At 41.5% G+C, this 26,236-nt stretch overlaps 1 protein-coding gene across 7 annotated transcripts in view; it reads right to left on the bottom strand.

The window, feature by feature from the left end:
• IL20RA (interleukin 20 receptor subunit alpha) overlaps window positions 1-26,236 on the bottom strand; it is a 36,190-nt gene that overhangs the window by 4,066 nt on the left and 5,888 nt on the right. For 3 of the 7 annotated variants that reach the window (XM_053904446.1, XM_053904444.1, XM_053904443.1), the window contains exons 2-5: window positions 10,702-10,837; window positions 4,497-4,678; window positions 2,876-3,051; window positions 2,171-2,315 (exon numbers count right to left, since the gene is read on the bottom strand). In XM_053904446.1, coding sequence (XP_053760421.1) covers window positions 2,171-2,315; window positions 2,876-3,051; window positions 4,497-4,678; window positions 10,702-10,837 — 639 coding nt within the window. Of the gene's footprint in view, window positions 1-2,170; window positions 2,316-2,875; window positions 3,052-4,496; window positions 4,679-8,295; window positions 8,439-10,701; window positions 10,838-26,236 lie in introns of those variants that run through there. The other 4 variants (XM_019420472.2, XM_019420467.2, XM_053904442.1 and 1 more) reach the window with 4 other exon arrangements.

The following is a 26,236-nucleotide window of genomic DNA, read 5'->3' as shown; positions in this document are numbered from 1 at the left end:
TCTGTGATATTAGCATTTAAATTAATAGACTTGAGTAAAGCAGATTAATGTAAAGATGAAGTCTTTATAATGTGAGTGGGCCTTATCCAATTAGTTGAAGGCTTTAATAGAAAAAGTAGTGACCACCTCAAGAAAGAGAGAATTCTGCCAGCAGATTACCTTCAGACAAGAACTATAACATCAACTCTTTCTTGGATATCCAGCCTGCTGGATTGCCCAACATATTTTGAGCTTATCTGCCTCTACAATCATGTGAGCCAACTCCCTAAAGTAAATCTCTCCATATATATATATATATATATATATATATATATGAGAGAAAGAGAGAAAGAGAGATGGGTTCTGATTAATAAAATCAGAGTGTCATGGGAGCTCTCTAATCTATACAGATGTTTGGATACTCTTGATGCCTAGGCTTGAGACAAAGTAGCAAAGTCACAATCCAGTTAAATACCTAGTTAAAGATTGGAAATAGAAGTGTCATGGACAATGAGGGTGGTTGACAATAGCCAGTGGGAAAAGTCCAGGACCAGGTGTCCAAATGCAGGCTCTTCCACCCCAAACAATTCCTGACGAGCACATCTGTCCTCAGGTTCCACATAGAAAGGTGCCAACAGCACAGCGCAGATGTTCAGGTAGCCAAGCATTACCTGCCCCTACATCAGACTAAAATTCAGTCTAGCCCTCTTAATACAACCTCTGGTCTTGGGACTGAACTTGCCCTAATTGAAAACCGCCATGACGACATTGACGGATGGCACTTAGTATGTAACAGCACATGTTTGCCACAAAAAAACTAATAAAATGTGTCTATATTTTAGGGATTGGGGGACTGTGGAGAGCAGAAATATTTTTCAAAGAACAGTCCCCAAAGAGGTAGTATGGCTGGGATACCATGGAAAGGTCGGAACCTGAAATGATGCCTCCTTATTTTGTGACCTTTCTCAGACTAGTGAGACAGGTGGTTCCACCTGTTCCCGGGAAGGATTTAATTGAACCTGTACTTGGAGCTGCTCTCAATCTGCCAAGTGCTCAAACGATCTCCACTGGAAATGCATCCCTACCTGATCAAGCTCTTCGTAAACGGAGCCCTTTTTCCAAATACAAAGATGATCTCTTCAGTCTGCTTTGTTTTGCCTTTTGCTTGCTTAGCATTTCCGTTTTATTGGCCACACGGCAGAGCCCCCTTCATTTTAAAGGGGAAGGTATGGTAAGGATAGAGATTCAAAAATAAAGCCTTTCACTTTTGATATGTACTCACAAAATCCCCTTTTTATTCCTTGGGACAGTTTCATCTTGCAATGCGGGTGGTGGGAGGGAGGATGGAAGCGGGGCTCCTGTCACCATTGTGATCCCAGAGCTGGCGATGGGACCGGGTTGGGGGAAGAGCTGTGGCACTTGTCGTAGGCCAGCATGTTTGGAAGGAGGAAATGGAAGAATAATGGATGAAGAGCCATTCGATGAGGGTAAACTTGAGGGTTTATTTTCAACGTTCAGGCTTTGAGTTCAAGCTCCTCACAACTGTGGGGAGGAACAAGTAGACAAACACCACGCTCTGAACTCTGTGTCTCCTAACGGGAATGAGAATCTTCAGGCAAGTTCAGAAAACATGAGGAGAAGACAAGAGGAAGGAGAGAGAGGCAATGGCGGGGGAGTAACTGCTGATCTGCTGACCCCAGACCCTCCTGCAGCCAGTGAGTGACATCTGAATACAACTTGCAGAGCCTGTCATTTGCATTCCCGAGGGAGAGCAACAACTGCTGTCTTCAAGTGTTTCTAGGATAATGTTTTGTTTCTAGCAGTGCAATTTGATGTTGAAGACCACAGAACTTCTATTGACAAAAGCGATTACAATTAAAAAAGAATAGACGTGCGTAAAAATTCTCAATTGTTATTTTCCCACGCAAGAGGCTTGTTGGCATTGGACACCAAGGGACGGGTGCTGAGAGTTCCCCAGGGGGAGCAAACACACCCTTCACGTTGGCCAAGTTCAATGGCCAAGTTTCAATTCCAGGCTGCTCCACGCATTTCTGGTGATGGTTGTTTCTGCCTCTGCCTCAACTTGTTTCTGGTAGACATGGGTTTGTCAAAATCTTGTTTAGAACTGCCATCCTTCTCCTACTTTGATCAGATCTCCTTCGCAGACCAGCTGAGATTTTTTTAAGCTTACCTTTCTGAGTACGGACACACTGCTTCTCAGAAGGCTGAGCAAGGCGAGGGGGCCCTGGGACAAAGGTCTCCACACGCACGCAGTACAGGGTGTCTGGCTCCAGCCAGCTGAGCACCAGCGTGCGGTTGGTCACACACTGGGACCACTAGGGCAGAGGATTGCAAACAGCAGTTAGTGCCACAGAATCCCAGCACCATCCCAGGCAGATAGCTCTAGAAGGAAGTAAAACGCTAAGATACCCCTAAATCCTTTGTAATCACTACAAGCTTTTCTTCCGCAACAGTTTTAAAACATCCCTTTCCTTGAGCTCGGCAGAGCATGATCAGGAAATGGACCCACTCTGGGAACAATTCTAAATAATAACACATGGATGGATTTCTTAATCTGCCTTGTCCCATGTTCTTGCTGACATCTTTTTTCCTGCGTGGAATGTGACCGACAGGTGTTATGCAAGTAAAAGCTCTCCATCAAAGTGACGTGGACAGTGGTTCTCCATCTAATAGCAACATCAGATCCCATTAACAGAGACTCTGTAAGGGAAATCTGAAGGAAGTTCTCGAGTTTTCTACGTATTGGCTTCAACTGCTTCTTGTACGGCATCTCTTTTGAATATCGTATCTTCTCAGGTTCACATGCGTCAGGATGCCTGTTCCAGCACTAGCTGCAAAAAGGAATGCCGATGATATGTCCCCATTCCAGGCTTACCGTTCTATTAGACTTAGCATTATATACGGACACGTTGTACTTCAGGTTAGAGTAAATTTGTTGCATGGAAATAGAACTTTCTTCTGGATTTCTCTTCCACTTCTCTGGAGCCGTCAGAACAATAGAAATGGATTTCTCATCTGTAGATAAAGCAACTTCTGGCGGGCCAATTTGTGCTTAAAGGGGAGGGGAGAGGGAATGATCATGTTCAGAGGTAGAAATCACCGTGGATAAAACTACAATATAATCCTACGGGGATGAAAGCCCTACAGCCCACCTCTTAGCTGAGATGCCTCAGAATGCTCTAAGGTGGGCCCAAGTTATGCTACATCTTAAAACGATCCTTTCACACACCCTGACACAATATTAAAACAGAACATTCAAGTGTTGTATTTACCTAGTTCCTAGTCACATGGGTAAACAGATGGAAAATAGAAATAAAAGTGTTTACGACAGTCCTATGACATCAAATGAAAAGTTGGTGATAAATTGCATTAATACGAACTGTAAGTGATGAAAATCAGACATGGAGGGATGAACCACTATTAAAAGACCTCTGAAGAAGCACCCGGGGGGCTCAGTCAGTTGATGTCTTGATTTTGACTCAGGTCATGATCTCATAGTTTGTGAGACAGAGCCCTGTATCAGGCTCAGCACTGACAGCGGGGAGCCTGCTTGGGATTCTCTCTCTCCCTCTCCCTCTGCCCCTCCCCCGCCCATTCTCTCTCCTCTCTCTCTCTCTTTCTCTCTCAAAATAAATAAATAAACTTAAAAAAAGACCTTTGAAGATGTGATTGGAATGACCTATAACAGAGATTCTCAAACTTTTACCACAAAGATCCACACAGCAAATGTTTTAGGCTTTACAAGCCATGTGATCTTTGTTGCAATTATTACTTATATAAATGTAAAAATCATTCTAAGCTCTTGGTCTGTAGAAAACTGGAGAGGTGGTAGTGCTTCATTTGGTCTGAGGGCATAGTTTGCTGACTTCTGATCTAGAAGGACACCAGAGGACGGGCTCTGGCCCCAGGTCTCGAGGGGCACTTATAAATTTCATGATGTCAGCTCTGAGTGGGTCCTCTACACCTGAGTCAGCCACAGAATAGGAGATGGGAAAATTTAAAAAGCAAATATCAGGATGATGCTGCCTTAATTCTGAGTTACACCTACAAATTACATCATCACACTACCAAGTGTCTAACAAAAAGAGACTTAGTTTGGCAATCAGAGCACCGTGAATCAATCTTGTGGACTTAACGCCATGGTTTATAAACCCACAGCAATTTAAAAAAAAATCTGTCAGTTCCTCAAATTTCATAGTCCCCACTAAATAACCAAACAAAATTGAACTTGGATAATATTGGCATCTAGTGTTAATTTTGGACCTGGGAGAGATCCTAGTGATGACTCAACCAAACTTCTCACTCTAAAGATGAAACTGCGATCCAGTGAGATGAAGCCCCTTGGGCTGGTCATTCTTGGAGCTGAGGGACAGAATGAGAACAGAGCCATGCAGAGCACTGGTCTCTGGCGAGGCTGTCCATGAGTCTAAGACTGTATACTCGACGGTCAGATGAACTTGATATTATACGTGTTTATAGACAATTGTGTTACTTACTCTCTAAGAATGGATAGAATCGTCCGGTTTCTGCCCATTTGGAACAATTCGTTTCCCAAATGGCCTTAACTTTGGCATAATATTGATGTTCATAATCGGAAGTTTCCACAGAGAGATCACAGCAGGTCCTATTGATATTTCTACATTCGGATTTATTCAGCCATTTTTTTTGCCCATATCTGCTGAGAAAGAAACTGAATTAATAACGAGGTGCCCTCTGTGCTTTACAATAGAGAAAAAAAAACAGTCCTTATGCAAAACTGAATGGAAGTTAAGGCCTTCTCTGCAGAACAACAAATGTGCCTGTCATTGAGATAAAAAGGAATCCACGTTGCTGCTGGCAATTTTTTTCATGAGCTGTCAGGAACATGAGTCAGAGTTTCTGCAAACACCTTTCTTTTCTGTGAATTATAATGTGGATCGTACATTTTGAAAGCATGTATTTTATTATTATTCTTGGGCTACAGTAAAAATTCTACGTATTGTGTGATCAATTCTTCTAGTAATTATCCATGTAAGGTTTTAGTCTGCCATGCCTACAAAGGTCAATTTGATGGGTTGTTTTAAGAAAAATTAGTCATTTTTTTTTTCTTGGAAGAAAAATTACCTTGACATTCTCATAAAACTTAAAAATCTACTTGCTATCAAGGGTTCTAGGGAAAATTCACTAGGTAGAAGTGTATGCCACAGTAATTACAGTGGTGATGACAACAGTGACCAGGCTGTTTATATCATTTCTCCTTTCCTTTGTTGAAAACACAAAACCCATAGCAAGGAGGGAGGGGGAAATACTTTTAGAGCTTTTCAGGTGGGGGAGACTGAGGGATAGAGAGATTAAGTGACGCCGGATGAGCCAGTGAGAGAGACCGGGTTGCATGGGAGGCAATGAAGGGATTCATGCAGGTGTGTTGGGGTTCTAGAAAGCTAACTGGTGTAGCATGGAGAACGCAGTGGGTTAGGAGTGGCAGCCTGGGGAGCAGCTGAGAGGATACTGCAGTGGTCCAGGTGGAAGATGTAGGTGGCTTGGACAAGGACAGTGGTGGCAGAAGAAATGACAGGACAAAAGGAAGAAATGTTGGGAGCCAAGACTTGGTAATTGAGGTGAGCAGGTGAGAGATGAGGGAGATAACGATGTTCAGGATGATGTTTCTTTTCTGTCTGGGACAGTGGTCATGTTTGCCAAGATAAGCAACGCCAAAGAATGGGTTTGGGAAATGGGGAGGACGGATGGGAGGAAGGAAAGGTAACAAGTTGTGTTCCTGCCATGTTGAACTTCAGGTATGTGAAAGCCATCCAGGTGCAGATGCCCAGTAGGCCCTGGGGCTCAGCAAAGGGGTGGGAGTGGGAGGCAGTGATTTTGAAACCAATGGCACAAAACTGCTCATTGAAGGCATAGGCGCAAATGAAATTATCATGGAGACAAAGCAAAGCCTAGGATAAAGTTCCAGGCTCATCAGGGTTTAAAGGTTGGATACAAAGTACAGTTGGAAATAGCAGCTAAAGAGGCAGAAGGAGAAAGAGAGATCATAGAAGTCAAGACAAGAGTATGTCTTGAGAACAAGGAAATGTCAACTTTATTAAGCGTTGACAAAGTTTAAGAGTATCCTCTCTTTTCAGAATATGGCAACAGATTCGTGAAAGCAAATGTCTCCTGTTTCATAAAGTACCATACATTCCAGAAGGCACTAGAAATACAGGTAAGATCCTGTTGACCAACTTCTCCATCAAGTGGTTACTATTGCCTAAGGGCTTTCAAAACTTTTTGTGGCTGTGAGCCACAAAAAGAAATCTGTTTTATGGGGCACCTGGGTGGCTCAGTCGGTTAAACATCTGACTCTTGATTTCAGCTCAGGTCATGATCTCACAGTTCATGGGATTGTGTCCTGCGTCCGGCCCTGTGCTGACAGCGCGGAGCCTGCTTGGGATTCTCTCTCTCCCTCTCTCTCTGCCCCTCCCCTGCAGGTGCACACTCTTTCTCTCTCTCTCGCTTTCTGAAAATAAATAAAGAAATATTAAAAAAAAATTTTTACACTGGGACCTGGCTCCCATAAACATCCATATATTTAACATACTAAAAACAAAGGTTTTATAAGATAATATTTAAACTTGACTACATGCCATGAATTCCGTTATTTTCCACTCCAATCCTGTTCATGCCATTCCAGTCCCTTCTACTAAAAATAATGCTAGTTATATCCCTCAAAATTGATTTCATGGTCCATCAACAAGTCTTGACTTATGTGTGGTTTGAAAAATACTGCCATCACTGATTTGATGCTCTCTCCTCAAACTTCTTTATTCTGCCAAGGGCAGGGCAACTTCCCATGACAGAGGTGGGTGGAGGAGAAAATACTCTTTCCCGGATTCTGGACAGTATGCTTTGTAAGTCTTACAAACTGATAGACCTCAACTATTCAATGAGTACTCCAATAATGATGTTTATGCAGGGCAGAAAGTCCTCTGGAGCCCTCAGTGGTCTCTGACTGGTTTCTGGTAATGGCAGTAAGTGCTTATTAAGTGCTGGGACCCATGCTTAGGATTTGCATGCTTTATCTCATTTAATTATCCTAACGACCCTAGCAGGTAGGTGCCATTATTTTCACCCTCTTGTACAGATGAGGAAACTGAGGCCCATGGAGACAAATTCATATGACTAATAACAGCCGTATCTGGGATTTGAACCACTCTTCCCTAATGCCAAAGCTCGTGCTTTTAGAACTACACGGTGTTTTTTCGGCATTAAATTCTTTTGGCAGATATAACTTAAACTTTTGTTAAAATTTCATCTTTTACTTGGAAACAAGCTTCACTCCAAAGGGTAAAAGCATATGTAACTTGCCCAAGGATACCTGGGTAGGTTCATAGCCTAGCTACAAACCACGGACTGTTGACCGTGCTGCTGCGCTTGGGAGCCTTGTCGGTGACATATGCTACTCTGTATTCCTGTCATCTCACACGTGCACAGGCATGTAAGGCCTCTAACATGGCAAGTGTCTTTTAAAGTACTCACTTCTGAAAGTTGTACCATCTAAACTATTTGCTCTCCCAGAGCAGTGATGACTCTGCCTCTTTTCTCGTTATCCTTTTCTGAATCAAAGGAACATGTAAAGGACAGAGCAAGCTCTTTGCTCCACCTAATAGAAAAGGAGGCCAGGGCATAGTCAAAAGCCATTTCTCTTTGCAGAATGATGTCTTCTTTCCTAAAACACCAGCTTCCAGAGAAACTCCTTGAACATGAAAGTGAGATTCTGGATAAATGAGGTCATTGTGAATAGCAGCTGAAATATTTCACTGCCTTTAGTGGCCAGGATTTTTTTTTTTTTTTTTCAAAGACAAAAATGGCTTTTTTTTTTTTTCAAATGTGATATTTTTTAACTCAATCAGAAAAATATAATCAAGAGAGAGAAAGAAATCACCCTAAGACCTATTAGGCCAAAAGCAGTTGGCATACCTGATTCTGGACGTCTCATGCTTCTCTATACACATGGGAATGATTATATGACTGCACACAGAGGCAATAACTAGATTATACCACGCATATCGTTTTAATCAAAGCTGTAAATTTAACTTGATTTGAACTTGAATAGAAAAAAATTGAAGCGAAAGTAAAGGAATTGCTGTGGTTCATGTGTTTCATCACCACAAAAGACACTAGTTCCTAAAAGATATTTTAAAATAAGAAAATAGCTTATGAAAAATATTGGGAGTTTAGTTATTAAGATGATGAAATATTTTCAGTTTAGATCACATTTAATGGCTTCCTGCTATGAAAGTCTGTACATTTAAAGTTTTCCCCTACCTCCTAAAGTTCCATAAGCACATTTCCCATCACTGTTTAGTCTTAGCTCTTCACTCAGATGGTTTCGGTGTGTTTACCAGTCTTTTCACAGTGACAAATAATGTTGTCAGTACTAAATTCTTCATCCAGGTTCATCTTTATTTCTGTTGGACAGATATCATCTTTAGTGAGTGGTTTCCTCCCCCTCAAGAAGGTCTCAAGGGAGTCCCATCCTGAGATCTCTCACTTGCTTGAAAATACATCTGGTGAACTTGACAAGAATCCCAGATCACATCTATTTCTCCCTTAGAAGATGTATCGCTGTCTTCTGTTGAGTTTTGCCAGACGGAAATCACCCCACTCCCCCTGTTCCATCCCACTTGAGTCCCGCTCTTGCTATGATCATCATAAAGTACTTCATTTTCTTAAAGTTCAATAACCTCACCAGGATATGTCTTCCAATGCTTTTATTACATTTTCCTAGACAGAGCATGCATTTATGATGTGTAATTCCAGACAGTAATTATCACTTTTCCATTATTCCTATCAGTTAGCTATAGGTTTTTCATCTCTGTAACATTTTTATTTTCCATCTTTTCCCTAAGTTCTGCCCACTTGCCTTAAAAAAAAAATCTTCCTTTTGTTTTAGAATCTCTTCTTTGACTGTTTGCTTTTTCCTTCCTCCTTTCCCTTCTCCCTTCCCTTTCCTTCCCTTCCCTTCCCTTCCCTTCCCTTCCCTTCCCTTCCCTCCCCTTCCTTCCTTTTTCCTCCCTCCCTCCCTTTCTCTATCCTCCTTCCTTCCTCCCTCCCTCTCTTCCTTCCTTCCTTCTTCCCTCCCTCCTTCCCTTTCTCTATCTTCTTCCTTCCTTCCTTCCTTCCTTCCTTCCTTCCTTCCTTCCTTCCTTTCTGACTTACCATTAGAGATCATGTTATGTATGATTCAAACTATGAACACTTATTTGTCTGAATTTTTCTCCTTTTTCCATAAGAAAGCTTTTCAGGAACTTTTCACTGTTGTCATCTCCCTCTCCCTCTCCCTCTCCCTCTCTGTCTCCCTCTTCTCTTCCTCCTCCTCCTCTTCCTTCTTTTTGTCTTTCTCCTTTGCCAATAATTATGGAGAAATGCTGTGCCAGGTTCTGTGGGACTATTACTCTTTGAACAGGGCCAGCTATTTACTGAATATTAAGTGAATGGGTATAGGAGTGTGGGAAGTCAGACACCTGTTCTCTAAATCAGATCATTCCCTTTGCTGGAGAGCCTGCTCACCCTCAAGTTTTGGAATTACAGGAGGCTGATGTGCCCCATGGCACATCAGTAAGTCACGGTCCCCCTAGGCTGCCTCCCAGCCATCGTCACCTCCCCTCCCTCCTGCACCCACCTCACTAGGGTGACTGGGCCTATACAGTGGATATGTCATTTGAATCCCTTTCAGCTCCTCTGTCTCTGACATTCTGTGGCACTAACTGGGGCTCATGGGGACACTTCCTCAATTTCTGGTGGTGGAAATCCTTAGATTCCACATCCTAAGACTGTTAGGTAAGCCTCTTAGTACTATGACATTGATTCTTGTATAAAATTATTTTCTACTGTTGAAGTTCAAGAAGATTAGACACTGTCAGTGTCTGTGGTTGTTTTCCTTCAGATTTCACAGTATTTGGCTTATATCCTTCATAGTTTATGGCTTGGGGTTTGGCCATTTCCTCTGTTTCTTTGAAGATGGACATAGTCTATCTGTTTTGCATTCTTTCTCGCTTTCAATGACTTTTGAGGGAGGGATACAATATGAAAATGTCCGTCGCACTACTATTTTTAATAGGAAGAGCTAGTGGCACAGAATTCTGCACTCAGTGTCACTTAAAATTGTCTGTTAGTAACCGTAAGTTTAGACATTTCAGAGATGATGGATTTCCTTGTTTGCTCAGCTGCAGAATAACATTTTGACCAACTTCTTTCCTCCATTTAAGTAACTTTCCCTCGCCTAAGCACCCAATGCTTCTGTCTCCACAAAGAAGTGTTTTTCTTTATTTAAAAAATTTTTTTTAATGTTTATTAATTTTTCACAGAGAGAGAGAGACAGAGCATGAGCGGGGGAGGGGCAGCGAGAGAGGGAGATGCAGAATCCGAAGCGGGCCCCAGGCTGTGAGCTGTCAGCACAGAGCCCGGCGCGGGTCTCGAACTCACAGACTGCGAGATCATCACCTGAGCCGAAGTCGGACGCTCAACCGACTGAGGCACCCAGGCGCCCCAAAGAAGTGTTTACCTAATTTAATCTAGCAGAACGTCCCAAGAGAATTTAGTATGAAATATCTAAAACTTTTCTTTTTTCCAAATGCTTACTTAATACAACAGACGGTTTATCTTTGCACAATTAATAGGTGTCTGAGTCTTACGTGTATAAACTATCAAAAAGGAAAAGAACTAACTTACATGAAATACTGCACAGTGTAAGTAAGTTCAGCTTCTTGTAGACCCTCTGGCGGACTCCACTGTAGGATGTTCCTCATGTTTATGGAAAAGAAGGTGATATTCGTAGGCTTAGGTAAACCACCAGAGACGCAGGGAACTGCAAAAGGAGAGAAGAACTGAGGTCTTAATGGAGAAAAAAGAAAACAAAGTCCCTGTAGTAGATGGTCTTCAGACATGGCCCCCACAAGCCACACCTTCTGGGACCCGTGTCCTGTGTATTTCCTCCCAAACCTGAGCTGACCCCATGGCTCACTTCAACCAACAGAACGTGACGGAAATAAGTCCAGGACTGAGGCTTAAGAAGGTCTGGCAGCTTCTACCTTTGCCCTTTGGAACGTCCTGAGCTGCCATGTAAAAAGCTGGGCTACTCTGCTGGAGAAATCACATGACGAGGCCACACAAAGAGGGAAGCATTCAGTGGTCCCAGCTGGGCCCACCTTTCCAACCAGGGGGCCAGAAGGAAGCCACCACGGACGTTCTAGCCCCATCTGCCATAGACTGAAGCTGCATGAGAGACTCCAAATAAGACCAGCAGAAGAACCAGTTAACCCTCAGATTTGTGAGAAATAATAAACTGATTGTTTTAAACTACTGAATTTTGCGGTGGTTTGTTGTGCACCAGCAGATAACTGAAACAATTCATTTGTTAGATACAGAAAGAAAACTTAGGATGGATGGCCCTGACAGGTTTGAGTTTTGGAGGTTGGCGTTAGGGGCAGCTTTGCTGAAGTATGGAATAAAGCCATAATTAGAAAATAAAGCAGTGAAAGAAGACAATGCATTTAATTAAATGCTGGTATTTTCACATAACTGTGCTCTAAGAAAACTATGCTAGGGGCGCCTGGGTGGCTCAGTCGGTTAAGTGTCCGACTTCGGCTCAGGTCATGATCTCGCAGTCCGTGGGTTCGAGCCCCGCATCGGGCTCTGTGCTGACAGCTCAGAGCCTGGAGCCTGTTTCCGATTCTGTGTCTCCCTCTCTCTGACCCTCCCTCGTTCATGCTCTGTCTCTCTCTGTCTCAAAAATAAATAAACGTTAAAAAAAAAAAATTAAAAAAAGAACAAAACGAAAACTATGCTAGAGGATTCCCTTTAGAAGTTCTTTGTAGAGAAATTATAAAGAATTGAGTCACTCCCAACAAGTTAGAAAAGGACGAAAGGCAAGTGGAGGGTAGTTTCTTATAAAAGGATAGTCTTCCATAGGACAAATAAAACGAGGATGATCCTGGAATTAAAATAAATTAAAAAGATCACCGGTAACAGGTAAGAATCGAAATATTAATTTAAAATATTGGAGAGGCTCCTGGGTGGCTCAGTAAGTTAAGCGTCTGAGTCTTGATTTCGACTCAGATCATGACCTCATGTTTCGCGAGATTGAGCTTCGAGCTGGGCTCCGCACTGACCCTGCAGAACCTGCTTGGGATTCTCCGTCTCCCTCTCTTTCTCTGCCCCTCCCGTTTGTATGCACTCTCTCGCTCTCTCTCGTTCTCTCTCGCTCTCTCTCGCTCTCTCAAAATAAATAAACAAATTTTAAAAATTCAATAAAATAAGATATTGAAGAGATCACAAAGTCCTGGGTAATAAACAGTCAGATTTTATAAACAACATATCTTATTAGAAATACACATTTTAGTCATGGACCTTGGAGAGTAACAAATTTTGACCCTTCAATCCAACCTTAGGAAATGAAAGCCTACTCACCGAAGACTGGTCAATTCTTAGCTAAAGTCTCATAATTCTTGTGTAAATTTGCTGGGACTAATTTGGAGAAGGAAATTAGCTTTATCCTGAGGGTAATCATTGGTTAAGATTAGGACTATGCAACATATTATAACTCCACAAACCAAATGAAAAGAAAAAAAAATTCTTCAGAGTTAAATTTTGTCATAGAACCTGGTTTCTAAGCCAAAATAAGGTCTTTAAACGTATAGCAGAGTAACCAAAATATAGGTGGTTGAGTACGTGTTTGGGTGTATGTACATATGTTATATACACATATATGCACAATGGCTCCTACTTTTAACCCTGATCATTTTTTAAAATATCTGTTTTATTTTTAAGAAGAAAGTTAAATACTCAAAGAGAAGCCCTATCAGCTGATTACTGTGTGGGTTTGAGTCTGGTAGGAGTAGAGAGGATCTCAAAAAACACAGCCTACTCAATGTCGTCTTTGATTTCTAACCTTTTAACTCTTTGGAACCACTGTGTTTCAACTGGTATTGGCTTTTTTTTCCCTGGAGATTATAGGCCGTGAATAATTATCAGTGATTTCGTACTGCTCTGTGCTATCAATAGGTTCTGATTTTTAATCAGATTTTGGAGGATGAAACAGAGAACATGGAGAGGCAGTACCAGGAAATATAGTACTTTTCAACCCTTCAGAAGTGAGGAACACTTTTAACATAAAAAGTTCCAAAGGGTCTTTTCAGATCTAAAACCTGTAGTTCTATATGTTTATATGACACATACATGTGAAGAGTGGTTAGCATCTTGTAAGAACTAAAATTAAAATAGACCGTGTGTTATAATATCACAGATGGAAAATATTACCAAAACGTGACTTCACAGAACTAACTGATAAGAAACTACAGTATTTGGTTTGTGGCAACTTGAGTTTGGAGATATAAAACACAACTTATACTAGATATTATAATCTAGGCACATGTCTCCGTGTTTAATCTATACAAATCTTTATCTTCAACAACACTGATTTCTGTTCATCTTTATTTTTAAATTTATTTTTAAGTATTTTTTAATGCTTATTTATTTTTGAGAGAGAGACACACACACAGAGTGCAAACAGGGGAGGGGCAGAGAGAGAGGGAGACACAGAATGCGAAGCAGGCTCAGCACAGAGCCTGACGTGGGGCTCAAACTCATGAACCATGAGATCATGCCCTGAACCGAAGTTGGACACAACCGACTGAGACATGTTCAGTTGTTCATCCTTAAGTGAAAATAAACAATTGACAGAATTCTCAAGATTTCTAAGACCTACTTTAAAAGTTTTTAAGAAAGAAGCTGGAATAAAAAAAATGGATTGTTCATTCCAATTAATGTAACTTAATTTTCTCGGTCACTGTCATGGGGGAAACAAAGCATGAAAAAGGAGGTCACGTTCTGGTATCCCCCCATCTCTGTCACACCGGGACACAAAATATTCCTTGTTATGACATGGTCTGCAAGTTTCTGAACCATTTTTTATCAGAGTAAATTAAGCCATGTAATCATCTTTCTTAACATCTTGACTGTCTGCCTTTATTTCCAGAAATGGATATTTATCAGTTGTGGGGGGAGGGTTGATAGTGATTTATTTACCTGTATCATTTATAATATTTGTTAATTGTGGAATTTTAATGAGTTATCTTTGATCAATGGAAATAGATATTTCTTGCTATGGTGAGGTTTGACCTTTCCACAAAGAAGAGTTGTAAGGACTGCTTGCTCCCTTGGATTAGTTCTGGTTGCAGTAGGACATGAGAGGTCTTTAGGCATGATTAACAATTATGTTGATAGTGAGATCCATTCATGACAGGCTAAGAGATTTTATTTTAATAGTAGATATAGTATGTGAATAAAACTCAATTTGCATAAGACTTAAAAAATTTTTTAATGTTTATTTTTGAGAGAGAGAGAGAGAGACAGAGTGTGAGCAGGAGAGGAACAGGGAGAGAGGAAGACACGGAATCTGAAGCAGGCTCCAGGGTCTGAGCTGTCAGCATAGAGCCTGACACGGGGCTCGGACCCATGAACCATGAGATCATGACCTGAGCCGAAGTCGGGCACTCAACCGACTGAGTGACCCAGGTGGCCCTGCATAAGACTAAAAAATATAATAAATATGAAAGCCTTTATATGCCATAGTATTTAGTTGAAGTGAGCAAATGGCTAGCATATAATGAAAATAGTAGCTAACATTTATTGAATCCTTACCATGTAGCCGACACAATTCTATGTGCTTTGTACAACCAAATCATACAATTCTCATAATAGCTCTATGGAAGGTACCCTTTTTATCATCTCCATAATACAGATGAGGAAACTGAGGCACAGAGAAATTAAGTTGCACAAGTTCACCTAGCTAGTAAGTGGAGGAGTTGGGTTTAGAACCCATACTCTTAACCCCCTCACTCACCTGGTACCTCTTTGCAAATTAATCCTTATCTGAATTTAAACAAAGAGAAGAAGGATGAGAAAACACACATTATCTTATGTTCATATATAAAATAATTTAAGTTTTAATAAATATTTGATATTTACGTAGTCAGTAAATTTCTTTAGATCCCACCACACCTTGTAGTAGGAAACCCTTTTCCTTTTCCTTTCAGAGTATTTTCTTTTATTTCTGCCCATATCTGATCCTGCAGAATGCAAATAGGAATTCTATTTTTTTAATGTTTATTTATTTTTGTGAGAGAGAGAGAGAGAGAGAGAGAGAGAGAAAGAGAGAGACAGTGTGAAAGTGGGGTAGGGGCCGAGAGAGAGGGAGACACAGAATCCGAAGCCGGCTCCAGGCTCTGAGCTGTCAGCACAGAGCCCGACACGGGGCTTGAACTCATGAACAAGAATATCATGACCTGAGCCAAAGTCGGATGCTTAACCGACTGAGCCACCCAGGCGCCCCAGGAACTCTATTTCTGCTTTGACACAATCCCCGGACAACGATGGTGACCAGAAAAACAGATTTTTAGAAGGCTGTGTTTGAGTCTATTCTGGTGTCTTTTTAGTTGTTGAGTACATCCCGTCTATCAATTTGAAACCACAGTAACACTTAAAGATGTAGAAATATGTGTATCTTCCTTTGGCCTTGGGCTTTAGCTCTTTGTCTCCTATACAGAATACACTGTAGTCAATCCCCCTTATACTGATGAGAAATTTCGGTTCAGTCGTCATTTTATTTATTCATTCAACTAATATTTGTTAGGTGCTATTACAAGTTGAATTGTGTTCTCCCCAAAAAAGATATACTGAAGTCCTTAGTAGTCAAGTAGTTAACTTAAGCAGTTAAGTAGTTAAGATGAGATCATACTGGAGTAGAGAGGTCTCCTAATCCAATATGACTGGTGTCCTTACAAGAGCATATGAAGACACAGCGACACAGGGAGAACGCTCTTTGCAAATGGAGGACTGGAGTGATGCTCTACCAGCCAAGCAATGCCTGGGACTACCAGGAGTTGAAAGAAGCAAAGAAGCAATGTCCTCTAGAGGCTTCCGAGGGAGCACAACCCTGCCAATACCTTGGTTTTGTAATTCTACCTCCAGAACCGTAAGAATAAACGTTTTAAGCCACCCATGCTACGGTACTCTGTTAAGGAAGCCCCAGGAAATGAATACAGGGGCTACTATGTAGATATCTCGTGGTGAATACAGATGTGCTCCTGACTAGAGTTCCCAGACTAGAAAGAAGAGGGACAATGTTAACAATGTACTCGTCGCCAAATGAACAAACATGTACTCATAAATTTGGTGATCAGGCTATGAAAGGGAACAAGGTTGGAGCAGTGGGTCACAGAACCTACTCAGATAGGGTCTTAGGAGCCAGCTTGGGCTGGGAGGGCAGGCAAAGGTCCCTGAGATAGGAAAAATGTCATCCCAAAAGACAGCTCCTTGGACCGAGATCGAAAGACCAGTGTGTTTGAGGTGCGCCTGAGTAGCTCAGTCGGTTAAGCTACTGATCTCATGGTTCGTGAGTTTGAGCCCCGCGACGGGCTCTGCACTGACAGCGCAACCCTGCTTGGGATCTTCCGTGTCTCTTTCTTTTTGCCTCTCCCCCTGCTCATAGTCTCTCAAAAATAAATAAACAAACATTAAAAAGAAAAAGACCGGTGTGTTTGGGAAAAAAGTGAGGAAGAGGAGAGTGGCCAAGATGAAACTGAAGTACAAAGGGGCTAGAGTCCCCATCTCTGCGAGCCCTGGGAAGGAATCTGGATTACATTTGAAATTCAGTGGGAAAGCATTAAAGCCTTTTCAGTAGGGGATGCCCTGAGCCTATTTACCTTTCAAATAGATTACTTCATTACTGGGGGGAAAAAAGATCCGATGGGGGCAAGAACAGAACTGGAGAGACCAGCAAGACCATCATTACAGCAGTCTTAGTGAGGAAGGATGGGCTTGCCCCCAGATGCTGGCTGTAGATATGGAGATGGGGGGGGGAGGGGGCAGCTCGCAGCCCTGTTTTCAAAGTAGAAACAACAGGACCTCCTGATGAAGCAGAGCTACAAGAGTCTCATCAGCAACAGCATTACTATGTTATGAAAGCTAAGTTAACAAATGAGGATTTATCAAGGAATACTTGCCTTTTATCTGTTTTGATGATGCAAAGTATAGAATAGAATAGAATAGAATAGAATAGAATAGAATAGAAGTAGCATTAAAATTTTTTTTTAACATTTATTTATTATTGAGAGAGAGAGACAGAGCATGAGCGGGGGAGGGGCAGACAGAGAGGGAGACATAGAATCCAAAGCAGGCTCCAGGCTCTGAGCTGTCATGTCAGCCCAGAGCCCGACGTGGGGCTCGAACCCATGAACTGCGAGATCATGACCTGAGCCGAAGTCGGATGCTTAACCGACAGAGCCACCCAGGAGCCCCTAGAATCAGCATTTTTTAAAGAAGAAATGGCACACTTTAATGAAAATGATCGATAACTAGTGTTTTTTGGGGGTTTTAAAATCTTTGTGAAGGTTTTAGGTACTATGTTTGTTTCAAGTTTGGAAAATATAAAGAAGACACCCCTGAGTAAGCATTTAAATTGCCATAAGTCATTTTTCTACTCTGCCAGTACTGATAAGATAATTTATTCAACACTGAAGTGAAAATATGTCACACCCACATTAATATCAGGAGTCATGTGCCAGCTTATGGGTGACAAAAGCATTTTTTTTTTCACATAGATTTATGGCCTGTAAGTACAGGTCCGATTCCCTGACATTCCGTCCATTTCACATCCTAAATCATAAAGCTGTTGGACTGGCACACGGAGTTTTCCAATACCTTGTATAGATACAGGTCTCAGGTGTAGCGCAGTGGTATGTAACATTTTCTAGTGGCCTCAAAGCTAATACTACATCCCTGCAAGAATGCTGCAGTTTTAACTATATGCCTGACAGTAAAAGATATTTCCATTTTGCTGCACTGTGGGAAAAGCCTATGCATAAATTAGTGCCTGATGAACACCCACCAAAAGTGGGGAGGTTTTCAGAGCGAACTCACGAAGGGTCAGGGTACTCAGGCTCACGGTTACCCAAACCTCTGTCTTTGGGGGCTGAGGCATTATGACTTTCCTATCATAGACTGTATGTTCATTCAGCAGTGAGGAAAACAACCAGGCTGTAAGAGGCTCAACAGTCAAAGGCATCCACCTCTGGTGGGTTCCCCTTTGGGGCCATTCAAGTTTCTCAAGCCTATGACTAACTAGGGGACCTCAGCACAGAGGACACCCGGCCCAGCCTTGCCCAGAGACAGTCTCCAGTTCCCAGTCCCCTCTCTCCTTCTGAAGCTGGAGCAGGGCGAAGGAATCACCACGCTCTGAGCTGTTGGACACTGGACTCCATGACTTACAGTCTTCGTAGCCCCAGTGCCTGGTGAATGAATGCTTTTGAACTGAACTAAGCAGGGGCTGGTGGGACTCACATAAATCCTGGAGACGGGGCAGGACCCAGAAGCACATGTGCACTGAATGGGGATGGAACACCTTGAACTGCCAAATCTTGGTGGTAGCTTGAAGCCGCCTTGGTAAACCTACATTGTACCCAGGGAATCATCACCAGCAGCAGACACTCCACAGACGATTTTTCTTAATGTTTAGCTTTATTTTTGAGAGAGAGCGAGAGCGAGAGAGCAGGGGAGGGGCAGAGAGAGGGGGAGACACAGAATCCGAAGCAGGCTCCAGGCTTTGAGCTGTCAGCACAGAGCCTGACGCGGGGCTCGAACTCACGGACCGTGAGATCATGCTGAGCCCAAGTCGGATGTTTAACTGACCGAGCCACTCAGAAGCCCTTCAACAGATCCTTTTGAATGAAGGAACAGTAGCCCATGCATGACAAGTGGCTGCTACCTATTGTATCTTTTGAAATAGGAAAATACCTTAACATGTTTGTATCTATCCTTTCTGTGGGGAGTGAGGTTAAAAGAGGTAAGAAAAAGCACCAGAGGGTGATTAACTAATTTCGGGAAGCAAAAGCTGTAAATAACTCATCCTGAACACACCAAGTGAGAGCCAAACAGCATTGCTGCTTTTATGCATTGATGCAATCCCTTAGATATTGTTCTAACGTCACCATGCCGAAAGGAAAAGCAGATTTTCTTTTGTCTCAAGTTGTAAATCATCTCTCCTGAAAATTGTTAACTCCTCTCTCTTCCCCTCCTTAATTATATATCAAGTGTTCTTAAAAATCAGTCATCTAACAACAGCCCTTAAAATGTGAGTCAGGAACTATGTACCTAAGAAAAGATATGCAGCTGTCTATAAAGGCAAGAGCATGGTTTGGTGTTAACATTAGTTCCTGTAAACTTGATGATTTTCCCTTAACCACCATCTCCACTGTTATTTCTCTACTGTATCTTTGCCCACTCTCTGCCAGATGTGTGTGCTCCCTCACTTTTCTCTCTAATAATAGTGTACATTATGTAGGGTGGTCGCTGGCCCTCTCTCTCTGGCTTCTAGTAATTGATTATGTGAGTTGGTCAGAGAGAAGTTCTAAGGGCAAGAGTTCTAGAGCTACACCGGGGTCCACTCCCTTCTCTACCACTTACCAGTCGTGCATCCCCACGTTAGTTATTTATGTCTGCACCTCAATTTCCTCTTTATAAAACAAAATAATACTATCTGCTTCATAGGCTTGATGGGATGATTAAATAAGATTCTTTCCAGGGCGCCTGGTTGGCTCAGTCAGTTAAGCGTCCGACTTCAGCTCAGGGCATGATCTCACGGTTTGTAAGTTCAAACCCCAGGTCGGGCTCTGTGCTGACAGCTCAGAGCCTGGAGCCTGCTTCAGATTCTGTGTCTCCCTCTCTCTCTGCCCCTCCCTGCTCACATTCTGTCTCTCTTTCTCAAAAATAAATAAACGCTAAAAAAAAAAATAAGATTCTTTCCATAGACCTCTTGGAACAGTGCCCGGCACAAAGAAAGAGCTCAATCATTATTAGCTCAGTGTTGTCCTCAATAGTTAACTATTCTCACTTTACAGATGAATAGACAGAGCCCCAGAGAGGCTGAATGATTTGTCCATGGTTATTCAGCCATTTGGAGGGATCCTTGGTTGAGTTCAAGTGTTCTGACCATGACTGGGCTCCTATAGTAGGCCACTTGCCTACTGCCTTTCAGAAATGATCCTGAGAACACAGTTGCAGGAAGAAGGGATTGTATGATCATTATAGATTTTGCATGTCATAGATGATTGCTTCTAAGGAGAGATATAAGAAATTCAATGAGGAAAACCCAAGTATCTCTTCTTCACTGAAGCTTTTCCTGGTGGAACTGTACATAGTCATATCATTCATTCAACATGTTTACTAGGTACCTACCGTGTGCTAGAAAGAGTGCTGACAGGCGCTAGGGCAGTAGAGGAGGGAAACACACAGAAGGCCCTGCTCTCAAGGAGCAGATAGGATCTGAATCTGGGACATGATCCATCAATATATGCTTTCCCTGCCAGGTATGTGAACATTTATGTGGATGAGTGATGCATAAGTCATACAGAAAAAGCGGTGTTATTTCTTTATAGCCACACCTCAGTAAATAAATTTATGTGCTTAAACATGTTTTTGACTATTGCTGTCGGTTCTCGATAGCAAGGAGGCCTTTAAGGTCGAGATGACTTCCTAAAATAAGGAGATTGGAGTTGACCCATCAAAGACAGTGTGCATCTTCCATGTAGTTCCTGTGGGAGGGTTTATAATTATTGCTAGGGCACTGCTCAGCTCGTGGCATTTAGGGCACACTTCCTTTCAGCTATAATTGTTTTCAAAGACAACTTAAAAACATACAAATATTTCCATCTCATTTTTTTTTTTTTATAATCACACCTTGTTTTTGCAAAACCATAACCTGACTTCTCATCTTGATTACCCAAGTTTGTTGGAAATGGCTTGGAATGCATTTGAAAATTAAATCCCATCTCCAAGATGAAGGTTTGCCACTTAATGGGTTATTCTGACCAAAGTATGCAGGCTCTACCCGGAACTCTGAAAAGAGGAGCTTACGAAATACATTGTTGTGAGATATTTTGTACATTGCCTTCTAAAATGCCTATTTTGAAGACACCATTAACTTGAATATGTCAGCCCTGCTGTTAGAAAACCAGTCACACTACCTTATATCATCTCTCATATAAATGTCTTCCTTTCGTTTTTAGAAATCAGCCTTTTCAGGACAGGAACTTGATTTTCTCCACATTTTGTGATCTCTCTAAAGTAGCTGGATTTGTAATAATGAACATCATAGTATCTGGAAAAGTAAGGTAGATTCAAATGTGGGTTGGAGTCTATACTATTGATAACTTGCCTCAGAAAGGAAATGAAAGTAAGAACAGAGTCAAAGGCAAACCATTTGGGACCACTAAGGTATTAGAAAGAATAGCTACTGGGAATTCCAAGTTGAATCAGCAGGTATTCATTAACTATCATCGACTTTATTGTTCAAATCATTTTCACAACTAGTATTTCTTTATATTCTCACAGAAGCCGTTCTTTTGTCAATACCTTCATCACTTGAAATTTTCAGAGGGAAAATCACCAACCTAAAAATGGGGGAAAAACATGTAAAAAGTAAGAGAGTTTCAAAAATAATTAGTGGAAATTTGGAAGTAGTTATTAGTATTTGCTTCTGTTCACTGTAGACTGGAATTTTGAGGGAAATGAGGTTGATGAGTGTGGTCGCAATTGTGATCTCAGATTTTCCTGCTGAACAAGACAAGGATGGAAGCAGACAGTAGCCATCAAAAACAATCAGGTAAATTTTTTTCACTAGGCTAGCTCTCCTCTCTAGTGACAGGTAGATGCTTTGATATTTTCGAGAATGACTAGAGTGTAGGGTTGAATTACGCCTTGAAGTTGTGTAACTATATGCAATAAAATGAACAGACGTTGCACGTGCTGCTTAGGCCACACTGAAGATCAGCTCTTTTAGGTCCTTAACGGCCACAAGATGTAAAAAAAAAAAAAGAACACTGGTGATGAGAAAAGCAGAGCAACCACGAAGAGTCCACGCACAAGGAAGAATCAAAGGCACTGTTGCACTCTCGGCCTTGGAACTTGTCCATGAACAACTGAGTGGATCAATTAAGACACTGCCTTTGCTCACTAAAGCTAACAGGGCCTTCAAAGGACTGTGTTGATTAAGGAAGTGGGAAATAGCACCGAGGACAGAAGCCCTAGCTTGCAAAACCACAGCTGTAACAATTGTGCCTTTTGATAATTGTTTGTGGTTTGATTCAGTATTGCAAAGAGCCCCACAGACCACAGTGACTTGAGGCTGCCAATGACCTTGAAGTCAGGCCGTCCTACAGCTATGAAGCTTCCTACTCCTGCCCACTTCTTGTTTGTTGATGTGTAGTTTTATAAAAAAAAAAAAAAAAAAAAAAAAAGAACTGAAAAGTATATAAGAAAGAACTATAGGTGTGAAAAAAGAATATTAACTATCTAGTAATTTATAGACTGTCTATGCTTAGAGCAGGATTTAGCTTTTTTGGTTTCCCAGTGAATATAAAAGTTATGTCAACACTATACTGTTGCCTATTAAGTGTTCAATAGAAATAGAAATGTACACAACTTAATTAAAAATATTTTATTGCTAAAAAATGCTAACCATCCTCTAAGCTTTCAGCAAGTCACAACCACTGATCACAGATCACTGAGAACTATAAGAAATATAACAATAACTGAAAAGCTTGAAATATTGCAAGAATTATCAAAATGCGATACAGAGACACAAAATGAACAAACGTGGCTGGGAAAATGCACTGATAGACTTATCTGCTCGACACAGGGTTGACACAAATCTTCAATTTGTAAAAACTGGACTATCTACAAAGTGCAATAAAATTAGATATGCCTGTATTTTCCTGCTAAAATTTTAAATGAAAAAGACCTTAATTTATATTGAATGATATTATTTTATATAATATGGATGCCAGCCTACCTAGAACTATTTATTGAATTTTGTTTTTCCTAAAAGCATTAAAAACATTTTTTTTTAAATGTTTATTTATTTTTGAGAGAGACAGAGACACAGCATGAGTGGGGGAGGCAGAGAGAGCGGGAGATATAGAATTTGAAGCAGTCTCCAGGCTCTGAGCCATCAGCACAGAGTCTGATGCGGGGCTTGAACTCATGAACTGTGAGATCATGACCTGAGCCAAAGTCAGATGCCCAACTCACAGCCACCCAGGGGCCCCTAAAAGTGTTTGAAGTATTTGTTCATACTAAGACATTTACTTTGAAATCTCATTGCTTTTCTAATGTATCTTTTCTCAAGTAGGGCAAATGTGAATTGATATATATAAAATTTTATGTATATATATATATATATATATATATACACACACACACATATACATACATATATATGTATGTATACATACATACATATATATGTATGTATATATACACACACCAGCAACTCTTGTAAATCTCAGTTTAAAGGACCCTTTTTAGAGGAAGCCCTGCCTGACTTCTAGACTCAATTGGTTACCTTGTTCTGTGCTTTTTTTTTGAAGTTTGTTTGTTTTTTTTTTTAGAGAGAGAGACAGAGACAGAGAGAGGGAGGGAGAGAGAGAGAGAGAGAGAGAGAGAGAATGAATCCCAATCAGGCTCCATGCTGTTGGCACAGAGCCTGAAGAGGGGCTTGAACTCACAAACCGTGAGATCACTGCCTAGGCCGAAATCAAGAGTCAGACGCTTAACCCATTGAGCCACCCAGGCACCCCTGTGCTTGTAAAGAGCTTGGTCTTCTCAATTCTAGCATTTATACTTTATTTTCTTTAGGCTTATTTATTTATTTTGAGAGAGAGAGGGAACAGGAGGGGCAGAGAGAGAGGGAGAGAATCCCCAGCAGGCTCTGCACTGTCAGCACAGAGCCTGATGCAGGGCTCAAACTCACAAACCTCAAGATCGTGACCTGCGCCAAAACCGAGAGTTGGATGCTTAACAGACTGAGCCACCCAGATGCCCCTGGCATTTATACCTTGATGTAATTACCTGTCTGAGACCAAAAGCTCTGTGAAGAAAGAGACCTTGTTTTCTTGTTCACCTCAGTGCCTAGACCTCTTCCCGATATATATGAATGAATGACATTGCATGAATAACAAGTGTTCAAAAGAAAATTATTTAAAAATCACAGTGTGTTAAGTTATATATTAACTCCTGGAAACTCCAAATGGATGTATGGGCTGTTAAGGTAATTCTTCTTCATTAAATCTGATCACCTCAGCTACCTTATCCCCCTAAGTTATTTGCTCCTGAGCTGAATGCAATATTCTATTTTGCACTTAGAAATTAGGAGCTAATTTTTAATAACAAAGTAGAGCATTTAGTAGATAATTTAGTGGGCCTTTTGAAACACATATATTTTAATCAAAATTGGAGGAGGAGGGCTGGCTTGGAATTAGATGGATAGTTAACCTGAAATATGAAAATGGTCCTTGTTGGATCAAGGGTGAGGATTTTGTAGTTGAAGTGCCCCTCAGAGAAGCCGGAGGTAGAGATCTCAGGAGAGTGAGCCCCTCTGCTGAAGAAATTTAAACTTCACTGTCTTTATTACATACCTATTGATGGCTTTCCCTTTTTATTTTTATTGAGGTATAATTGACCTATAACATTATCTTCGTTTTAGGTTTACAAAATAAAAATTCAACATTTGTGTATATTACAAGATAGTGGCTCTCTCTTATGTTCATGTTATGGAACATACAAGAGAAGACCTCGTCTCTGCCTTCAACATTCTCAGGGGAGGCTTCCAGGCATGACGCTCCCAGGAAAGTTGTCCTTCGGCAGTGGCCATGTTGAAGAGGAGAGCCGCTGCATGGGGATGAAAAGGTCGCTTTTCTCCACCTTAGAAGCCAAGCTCATGGATCCTGCCCTATGAGCCTGTGCTCACTGCCCTGTGAGCCTGTGAGGGTATGAATTCAATTGTGCCTCCCAAAAGAAGTATGTTGAAATCCTAACCCCCAGTACCTCATAAAGTAACTGTAATTAGGTATAGGGTCCTTGTAGAGATGATCAGTTAGAAAGAGGTCATTAGGGTCGGCCCTAATCCAATATGGCTGGCATCCTTATAAAAAGGGGAAGTTTGGACACAAAGAGAGAAGATTATGTGAAGAGACAGGGAGAGCACCATATGAAGGCAGAGAATTGGAAGGATGTTCAACAAGCCAAGGAAGGCCAAAGATGGCCAGCAACCACCAGAGGCTAGGAGAGGGGTCTGGAACAGATGTTCCCTCACGGCTCTCAGAAGGAGAGCTGCCCATATCTTGATTTCAGACTTCTAACTTCCAGAAACATGAGATAATAAATTTACATTACTTTAGGCCACCAATTGGTAGTATTTTGTTATGGTGGCCTTAGAAAACTAATCTAGGAGGTGTCATTTGCTCGCTTCTATCGTTCCTCAAAAATGAACACGATGCTTATTGAAGAGAATGATAAATTCCTTAAGGGCTGCCGAACCTCTAGAAAGTAAAGATGAAGGGACTGACGTAGGAGATAATTTAAATGTGGGAAATGATGGAAACAAATGCTTTAACTAGGACGACGCAGTTACCAAAAAAACCCTCATATCACCAAAATACAAATGTAACTGTATGGGCTGGAACTTTGAGAAGGCTGAATGAATAGTATACATGTTGACAATCTGGAAGTATAAGGACAATTTACTGACAAATCTGTACACGAAAAATTATGCTCTTTCTCTGTGACTGGACGTAAAGCTGGCATTTGGGAAAGCAGCGTGTATCTGTGTGGAAGCCGTTTTGTGGCTCAATGTGTAACGCGGTGACCATCACAGGCAAAAAAACAGAACCAGAGTCGAATAGATAATTAGCAAAAATTTTCTCCGGGAAAAGGTATCCAAAGACCCCCGTCACAGACCTCACAAGCTCTAGATGAAACGTTACGCCATATTTCCATCCTCTGTACTCTGAGAAGCCAACAGAAAGGAAACCACTTTCGCAAAGTGAGATTGTCTTCATATGAAAGTCTGAGTTTACATGAGGGGTCAGAGTCTGTGTCTCCTAGGAGAGGAGAACAGAGAAAACGAGGGCACCTTATAGGCATCAGGAACCCTGTGTTCACCAAGAACCTGAAGCTGAGTTATTTAAGAACAAACACGCCAGGTGTAGGGCTTCGAATATAGTAGACCAGCCATGTCATCATGATCTACGCGGAGGCAGCCTGGGAGCTTGCAGACAAACTGGAACACACACATACTAGAAAGACCAGGAGACAGAGGCTGGCATGACATAACGGGGAAGGTGGTTAGCGGAGAGGAAAGAAGACACAGATG

Source organism: Panthera pardus, unplaced genomic scaffold, assembly GCF_024362965.1.
Source record: "Panthera pardus isolate Hobbes unplaced genomic scaffold, ASM2436296v1 HiC_scaffold_17, whole genome shotgun sequence".
Taxonomy (NCBI): Eukaryota; Metazoa; Chordata; class Mammalia; order Carnivora; family Felidae; genus Panthera; species Panthera pardus.
Note: the sequence above shows the minus strand (reverse complement) of the source record. Positions and strands in the feature narration are given on the sequence as shown.